General features: G+C 37.4%; 1 protein-coding gene across 1 annotated transcript in view; it reads left to right on the top strand.

Annotated features, from left to right (window-relative positions):
- The first annotated feature begins 3,297 nt into the window (after nucleotides 1-3,297).
- The window catches only part of LOC114659695 (scavenger receptor cysteine-rich type 1 protein M160), a 41,578-nt gene continuing 34,997 nt past the window's right edge, over nucleotides 3,298-9,878 (top strand). The window contains exon 1 of the mRNA XM_028812302.2: nucleotides 3,298-3,786. Within this exon, the coding sequence (XP_028668135.2) occupies nucleotides 3,729-3,786 (58 nt within the window). The 5' untranslated portion in view covers nucleotides 3,298-3,728. The remainder of the gene's footprint in view (nucleotides 3,787-9,878) is intronic.

The raw sequence follows: 9,878 nt of genomic DNA, 5'->3' as shown, positions 1-9,878 counted from the left end.
ACTAAGTACGTTTCAATTACCACTTCTATTACTTTTTCTGTAGTGTTTGCACATTGTCCATGTTGGTTGTCTTTTATATTCTAAAGATGTGCATGTTTTGGAATTGGGTCACTCTAAACGAACGAGCAGGTTTGTGCACATCTGTGGATTCCCATGAAACAACTTTAGAAAATTGATGAATTGCTTATATTATATTATATTATCCATCCATCCATTTTCTAACCCGCTGAATCCGAACACAGGGTCATGGGGGTCTGCTGGAGCCAATCCCAGCCAACACAGGGCACAAGGCAGGAAACAATCCCGGGCAGGGTGCCAACCCACCGCAGGACACACGCAAACACACCCACCACACACTAGGGCCAATTTAGAATCACCAATCCACCTAACCTGCATGTCTTTGGAATGTGGGAGGAAACCAGAGCGCCCGGAGGAAACCCACGCAGACACGGGGAGAACATGCAAACTCCACGCAGGGAGGACCTGGGAATTGAACCCAGGTCCCCAGATCTCCCAACTGCGAGGCAGCAGCGCTACCCACTGCGCCACCGTGCCGCCATATTATATTATATTATATTATATTATATTATATTATATTATATTATATTATATTATATTATATTATATTATATTATATTATATTATATTATATTATATAGGCTCTAGCTTTCCTGTATCCCTGTTCTGGATAAGTAGGCTTGGAAGCTGGATGGATTGATTATTCCATTATTCAGATCTACTCAATTCAAATCAGGTTCATGGATGGCAGTGCTTTAATATTATGAATTCATCTTTTTCATAGCATGGTCAAGGAAGTTCAGAGCCAATACTCATAAGCAAGATGTGTTACAGAATGTCAGCCCAAGAATAGACATGTTGCTATACCCACACTTAGAACTGCCAAATTACCATGACATGCACATCTCTGGGATGTGGGAGGAAATGAAAGATGATAAAAGCAATGTTTAAGCCACATATTAAACCTAGACTGAGGGGCAGAAGAGGTAACCACTAAATCGCATCACTGTATATTGTGAAAATTGTATAACAGATTAAAAAAAGGCAAAATATAATTTTTTAAATTCAGAAATCTAAAATAAACCCACAAACACTAAAAAATAAACAAAATGTCAATGAAGGAGCATCTGTCCATCTAATTAGATTTTAGTTTTTCTGTTTTGGGCATGTATCCCTTACCCTTTGATTCAGGATGCAACATTTTGTGCACTGCCCATAAATTCATGGAAGATGAGGTATCATATCAAAGATTGCACAGTGGCTAACCATCATCTGTAAGTAGTGTAGCGTGTCCGACAGGCAGACCTGATTATAAAGAGAAATGAATGGAGTGCCAACCAGGTCATCTCTTTCATTTTTAACGAAAAGTCTGTCGTTTGGGCCTAGGAACAAAACAAAACAAAACAAGGTGGCTTCGTAGAGCTCTATACAAGAATGAACATGAGTTGGAGCTCTGTCCTCCTCAACTGCCAGGTCAGTCTGAAATGCCATCTTCTAGGAGCAGCTCGGTTTTATGGTGTCAGTGCCAGAAGGGTCAGAGACTTCTCAAGACACAGTGAGTAGGGTTGGGTATTATCCTTGAACAGCTTTTTAGTGCTATGTGGAAAAGAGAAGATACTGTTAGTGTCAGCATCCTCTGACATCCCAGGGTGGAACAGCTCATCTCTTCAGAGCCCTGAAAAGGGTCCCCAGGCGCACATCCATGGCAATGGAAAGATACCATACAGCTTAGCCTGCTCCCTGCTGATGAGCTTTCCTTAGTAAGAACTGTTACTCAAATTGCCTTGAACTCCACTTTACCAAGTGTATGCTTCCAAACTAGCATAGTAACTTCCTAGCTGTGGCTGACTGTGTCTCGTTTTCACTGTGCTGTTGCTTCTGCTATAGCTACTGTTGTCCAGGTTTCGTAAGTTGGAGGCTTGACCTCACACACATGCTTGATAATAAGTGTTTTGTCTCTGGGGAAACTTAAAAAACATATTTTTCTCATAATGACTGGTATAAAATTAAGCATATCACTTCAAAGCTATTTAAACCTGCATGGAGGAAAGTGTGCTCTTCAGCTTGTTCCACCATATTTTGACATCTGATCTAAAACTGAGAGGACTTTAAGATGTGCAAACAGAGGTAGGTCTTTCGGTATAATGTTGCTGTATTAATGTGGAGAAAATCTGTATGTAAAGTTGAGCAGCAACTCCGTGTCACGTTTTAAGCTCTTATGTAATCAGGAAAACAGTAAAGGTCACAGGAGAACAATATACATTGTTGATGAGGCCCGCGTTCTCATAGCGGCCATTTTGACAGAGGATCCACATCTGTCGTTGTTAAATGTCAACCACTCTGTCGCATGCTACCTCCATCATTTACAAAATTGCGGCACCGCCACCGCTCTAGTAGTGGGAACACAAAGGAGATTTAAATAAGAAGGTTTTTCGACATTTAGCACAAATAAGACCTTGGTGGTTCTTGTAGAAGACACTTCATCATATCCAAGCTTTTTTGTTATTAGTGCCACACTATCTCTTTGTGAAGTCTCTGTTTACCCTCTCATTCATCTTAATTTCTGTGCTGTATACTGCATGTTATCAGTTACCTGCTTGGTCTTAAATTCCTGTTTCTATCTCTTGCCCTTACTCCTCTTCTTCATTACTTTGGCCTTTTAATCCGTTCTCCCCATGTCACTTTTCATTTTTGCCTTCCTTCTACTCTTCTCAATTTCACTTTATAGCACTACCTATAGCACCTTTATTTTTGTTCTATTTTCCCGTTCATCAATTCACCCTCTCTTTTGCCCTTCCTCTTCCTTACTTTAACCTTTTATACTTTTGTGTAGCTTTATCACTTGTGTATGTTGCTCTTATTGATTGTTTTATTCATCTAACTTCTTTAATGTTAGATACTTATCCTGTTTTGCTCTCACAAATCCTTTTCTTTGCCCACTTTCTCCCCCTTGTTGCTTTGTCCTTTAAACCCTTTGCCTTTCTTTATCACTTGCCAGTATTGTTTTTGTCCCCCTGTTCTTGCTTTTGTTTTATTCACCTTTTTATCCTTTTACCATCTCTTTTTCTCCTTCATCCCCTTAATGCTGTTTTAACTTTTTACGCCTTCTCCTACGCTTTCATTCCTTACCTCTGCTATTTGTTCTTTTTGACTTTTCTCTGCTCTACTTTTACTAAGCTTTTACACCTCTCCTTTGCATTTGACCCCACTACCTTTTTTCATCTCATTTGCCTTCCTGTCCCACCTTTCATTTACCAGCTCCACCCCTCGGTTTAGTTTTTCCACTGTCTCGCTCTTTTTCTCTCAGGTCTTTGTCTTTTTTCACTTTCTCTAGGTTTCTTATCTCTCTCTCTCTCTCTCTCTCCCCCTCTTCCTCTGTTTCTTCCCCACCTCCTCTTCCTCTCACTCTCTCTCCTCTCTCTCTCTCTCTGTTTCATCTTCAAAAACGTGAAGCAAGGCACAGAGGAAGCTCTTCACTGACTGCAAAGGCTGACTTCTGCACTCATTTCATGTTTCATCTCTCAGTGTTGCTCTTCTTTTTTTCATCTCTGGCGCTGCAAAACACCAACAACTAAAGTTTTTCTTTCAAAGGATTTAAAAGCGTTTAGTAGAAGCACCAAAGAGAGGGGCAGAAATTTCAAGTGAATTATACTCAAAGGGGGTTTGTGTTTCATTTTTTTTTTTTTTTGTTATTTACCTTTTCTTGCAAGATGGAACTATTTCAGAAGTGGTGTCTCCTCCTCCTTTTTCTGGAACAAGTGATCGCAGGTGAGTAAATTTTCATTGCATTTCTATTTGCTTTGTATCTAAATTTGAACCTAGATCAAAACTGCACAATGGGCCTGATTGGTACACATAATCAACTCTGATTGCGCCAGCAGTTCCTCACCATAGATGTACCACTGGCAGCGGGACTATAAGGGTGACATAGCTCCAGAGAAAGGAGGCAGTCAATCAGCTTGGGAAGCAGGCACGTCCAGGAGTAGGCCTCAATGTATCTATCTATCAACCCGTAGCCATCTGCTAGAGTTAGTTAGAGATTTAAATTTACAGTAATCACTGCTAGGTAAATATGCAAAGTTGGAGGAGAAAAAAAATGTCAGTCAACAATTAAGGAATACAGTCCATGGCACCTTCTTAGAAATTTAATTTCAAATATCCTGTCCAAAAGAAGATGGAATCTCAGGTAGATCACTAAATAGGAGCACTATGGATGAACACAGAACCCTAAATTAATTTTAACAGCTTCCTTTTGGGCAGAATGGCATTTGATGAGAGGCACACCTCGTGTTGAGCAAGCACTTCATGATCAATTTATTAATCTTCCAGGAGCATGGCAGCATTTGAAAATGAAGGAGTGCACTGGGCTGTCCACCTCCGCATCAATCGCAGTGTAACTTAACATTAGGTTTAGCTCTCCAAGAATCCCAAAATCTAATAAAGAAAGCCCTGGTTTTGTTGTACCCTGTAATCTTCATGAAAATGTTATGTATAAAACTGAGCTTACCCCTTTAGCGTCAGAACTGACTCAGAAAAGGGTTCCTGGTTGAAATGTCTGTTCCATGTTTGCTAGGATCTTGGATTCCTGAGTGCTTTATTTGGTACATATGACCTGTCTGTTCTCTTTAACTGCTAACATATAACTAGATAGTCAGCAGCGCTGCTTCATAGATCCTCCAGGGCTTGAATCTCGCCGGCTGTTTTCAATGTGAAGGTTGCATGTTTTCCTAGATCCCCAAAGGTGTTCAAGTTAGGTTACTTAGAGACTCTAAACAGACCCTAGACCAGCTTGTGTGGGTGAATGGACCCTGTCCAGGTGGGTGGCTAGTTGGCCGAGGTCTTCAGGACTGACTGTGTTTGACTCTGTTGTAATGGACCACAGATCACTCAGAGGTTGATTTTCTCCAGAATGTTGAGTTTTTGGTTACCTCTCCTCCAGTGCCAATTGGCCATAGCTCAATAATTAATTACCAAACACATATTGTTAGTTTTCATTAGTGTTAATCAGTGTCAGAAGACTTTGTTTTCCTGTGTGTTTGAATAAATCTCTGTCTTTATGTATACTAAATGGGTATTTAGTAATTTGTACAAATTTATACTTTCATATTACCTGAGAACAGTGCACTCAGTGAAGAGCGCTTCACTAAAATAAAGTGAAATCAACTGAATTTTTGATATTTATACCCAAATGCTGCTTTTGTTACCTGGTGTTGGTTCTTATTTTCTGACCTATTCTCTTAAAATGACGGTTCTTTAATTGCACTTTACAGAGCTATGTGGTTCCTCTTGGTGCATCTGGTTCTGGGAAGGGTTCCTTTTGCATAAAATTGGTACTTTGGGCTTTGAAATGTTTCTAATACGTGGACAATACACAACTCTTTAATATCTAGTAGGCTACCTATTAGGATACCAACAGATCAAGAAGACCTGAACATAGTCTAATGTTGTAGGGAGGGCAACTCCTTTAAAATCAGGAACTCACTGGTATTTCTCAAATCTGTTATCTATTAATGGTTATATTTGGAACTTGTTATGGATCCACAAACAAATCTGTGAAGGTGATTATTGTGGAAACTGGAAATGGTTGTCTAATGGTTTCACTCTGAAGAACCACTTCGGCTCCTTTATTTTAATTGTATATAATAAGGGCTCCCATTCATTACTAAAGACTTGGTTTTCTATTATTGAAGTATAATTTCACTTATTCTTTTTCTACACGTTCTTTCAAATATTAGAACATCACTCTTTGCCTTCTACTGCCAGGCCTTTCTTGTTTTTATCCAGGTGTTTTATCTGGTGTTATTCACAAATTTTCATATATTTACTTCCAAATGCGGCATTTGAAATCTCCATTTATATTTTTTTTGTACCATGACGTGACTAATTTGTACTTATGTGCTATTTTTTTTTGTTGTTGTTATTCTTCTTTCTAACTTATTCTGGGTATTCCGTCTTATTTCACCTGTTACTTATTATTGGTCTAAGTGATGTTTATTGTTATCCTATTTCTGACTCTGTTTTACTTCTCTATGATCTTTTTCAGGGGCTAATATTTTTTTGACCTGGAGTTACTTATTTAGACCAATATGTTGTCTGTTACAATGGTGTAGACTTTCTTTTACATTTGACTTAAAATTTTTTTTTTAACCAGAAGTCATTTTTATTAGATATTTAAGTATTTGTTGTTTCTTGTTGATTTGTTCTCCCAGATCCCCAGATGTGTGCAGGTTTGGTTATTTCGCGACTCTAAATAGGCCCCAGACTTATCGTGTGTGTGAGTGGACTCCTCGGTCAAAGACTGTGGCCCTGAATGGGGTTAAGTGCATCTGTGATTATTATGTTATGCTGCTTTTTTACACTTTTTAGGGTATCCCATTTTATTTCACTTATTGCTTACTTTGTCCATGCGCTGTTAATTTCCATCATATTTCCAATTCTGTTTTACCCCATGTGATCTTTTTCAATGACTAATTTTTTTTTTTTTTTTGACCTGGACTTACTTATTCACATCCAAATGTCATCTGTCAATGGTTCCGTTTTACCCCTTGGTTTTGAAACACTTTTAACCAGTAGTCATTTTTATTTCATGTTTAAGTAGTTTTCAGGTCTCATTGGCCCTTTTGAACATTCCCAAAATCCTTTCATTCCAATTTAGGGTCCCAGAGGCTTGTCGTAAGAAAAAACATGCTTGCATAGTATGTTAGTTCACTACAGGGCCCACTCACAAACACACACACACACACACGTCTATCACAAGTGGCCATTTTAGACTCATCATTTTACCTAAAACACACAATTCTGGGATATTTGAAAGAAATTAAAGTTCCAGTAAAGAACTTAATGTTACAGGGACACAGTGCAGACTCCTCACACGCAACAACCAAATCTGAGAATCAAGCTCAGGACCCTGGATATTTGAGACTGCAAAACTAACCACTGAGCCATCCTGGATTTGCTTGCTTTTGTCCAGATGTTGCTTCTTGGAATCACGGAGTAGGTCCTGATATTTTGTTTTTAACCCAGATATCACTTCTTTTTTTCACCCATGATTTAGTTATTTTAACTTGGCGGGCCACCATTCTCCTATCCTGGTATTACTTATTTACGCACTTTCTTTTATTTTATTTATATATATATATATATATATATATATATATATATATATATATATATATATATATATATATAATTTAGTGTTCTTTTTTACAAAGATGTATCTCTTTTACTTCTTTGTTATTAACTCAGATTTGGCTTGTTCTTGATACTGAATATGTTTTTTAAATAGAATTTCTTCCTAATTTATTTATCAGTTAATATGATTCGTTGTTCATTTCGTAACTGTCTTTGCCATTTTGTTTTTTGTTTTTTTCTCTGCCCCGAAGTTCTCAGCTCAACTCCTCTTCACTTAGCAGATATTCCACAGATATTACATTGCTAAGGACACATAAAATAGAAAAAATATAATCTTTCACGGCTTCACCCATGGCAACTAATAATCATATCCACATAGTATCATCAGTAATGTTTTTTCAAAATTAATTAAAGGCACATTTTTGCTTGTCATATTTTCCGATTTTTCTTATTCACTTGAATACACCTACTGCATATTTAATAATACTAGATAAAAAAAAATGTTTTCATCCAGACTTTAAATTGTTTCGTGATCAGTGTTGTGGCAGTGTGTGCAGTTGAATGGCACATCAGTTCATTTATGGATGAATTTAGCAAATTTAAAGACACCAGAAAACCTGATAGTCTGGGTGCAGAGTGGTAAAAGCAAAGATCCAGCGGGTCTGAAAATATTCACCTTCCCTTGGACTTTTCACATTTTATTTTGTTAAAGTAGAGAATCGTAATTTGTCTATTGACTGTTTTGCTGTAAAATCCATATTAATAACTTGTTGGGACTCCATTTTACATTCAGTCCGGAAGACCTCATTTTTTTAGTTTAACCTTGATGGCAAGGATTAATGGGGTACCCATAAGTAATATTAGTAACTGGAAGTCCCATGGTTAATATTATCCAGATTTGGGAGTCAGTTGGGACCCACCACTAATCAAAGAGGTACCCTTAGGATGCTAGGGACCACCTGATTTTGTGGGACCCTCTCACTTTTCAAGTCAGACTTCTTTAGGCATACACAATGTAAATCTTACTAGAAAAGGCTGGGGAATGAGTGGATTGGACACTGAGGGGATGACTTATTTGGTTTTATAAGTTTGTAATTTCATTGTGCACATTGTTCTATCTTAATTCATCATTTAATAAACAAATTGTTTGAAAAAAAATGTGGCCGTTAATCACTGCACAAAAATTCACTTTGTTAAATTGAAAATACCACACTGCAGGCCCTCCTTATCTGAATTACATATATTGTCAGAAAATAACTGGTTTCATAAATTTTCATACCTCCAGTGAAGAGGCACTTTAAAATAGAAAAATCCCAGTCATTGACTTTGCCATTAAGTTCTTCTTTTTTTTTTTTCCTTCCTTGAAAAAATTATTCAGGCTCACGCAAGACGAACTAGGGCCACTGGTGAACCGTGATCTTCAACTTTGCCTGCATTTGAGTATCCCACTTCAGAATAATAGCCGTCATGTTTTTAAGTAACACCAAGGCTGCTTTGGCTGCATGATCTGAATTTCTGTTTTGAACGAAAATGAGCTTTCATTACGTGGTACAGATGCCTTTCACCGGTTTTGCCTTCAGTAAATCTTAATGAGTGTTCTGGGCACTAAAGGAGCGCATGCATCCTCATACCATGACAGTGCTCAGAATGATGATTTGTGCTACGTTTCCATCAAACTTGACACTCATCCCAAAATGTTAAGGTTTTATTTAGTTTAGCTAGCAACACATGTAATATAACATTTTTGTCATAGACATAACCTCTCAGGTCTTAACTGTGGAAGATGGTAATTCTTTTATGCTTCTTTTTTCCTTGCCTGACTTCAGGCCTTCTCACCTGCACTCTTACTCTGACAGAATACCCTGTTGTAGATTCACAGCTAGTTGTAGTTTTACAGGGACAATTAAAAGTGTTTTAATCCACTGATATTTTGGCAAATTTCAATTCAATTTGCTTAGCAGTATAGCAAATTCTTCTTTCTGTTAATACAACAACATTTATTAATATACCGCCTTCCAATAAAGAATATAATTCAAGGTGATTTCAATTTGGTACTAAGTGGAAATAAAGAAAACCAGTAATATAAAAAAAATGACTGATGGTCAATGGGTTGTCTCTTACACAGCCCACTGGGCTTTCGATCGCAAATCTAAAATACAAAAAAAAAAAGCAAAAAGAGAGTCCATCTGTGCAGAAATCCTCAAGGACAAGATCTCCGTGTTCTTCTACCTTCCTCCAAACCTCAGGGAATTTCATCCAGATAATGGAGGCACAGGGCCACCACTGGATACCGAAATGAGAAACAAAAGACGAACAATGTGATTGTCACAAATTTAACAGAAAAACAGAATAAATAAGTAAGTTAAAACATGATTCAGTAACTCTTCTGTTCCAGCCTGGTGTATCTCTGTAGATAGATAATTCCATATTGATGGAGCATAAAAACTAAAAGCAGTGTTGCCAGTTTGTTTAAGTTCTACTCTTGAAATAGCAAGTCAAGCAGAATTTGAGAATCTAAGGCTGTGATTGACAAATTAAGGGAACAAACGTATATAGATAGATAGATAGATAGATAGATAGATAGATAGATAGATAGATAGATAGATAGATAGATAGATAGATAGATAGATAGATAGATAGATAGATAGATAGATAGATAGATAGATAGATAGATAGATAGATAGATAGATAGATAGATAGATAGATAGATAAAGATGCAAGATTACTCA

The sequence above is a fragment of the Erpetoichthys calabaricus genome, chromosome 10 (assembly GCF_900747795.2).
Source record: "Erpetoichthys calabaricus chromosome 10, fErpCal1.3, whole genome shotgun sequence".
Lineage (NCBI taxonomy): Eukaryota > Metazoa > Chordata > Cladistia > Polypteriformes > Polypteridae > Erpetoichthys > Erpetoichthys calabaricus.
This window is presented reverse-complemented; position numbering and strand designations above follow the sequence as displayed.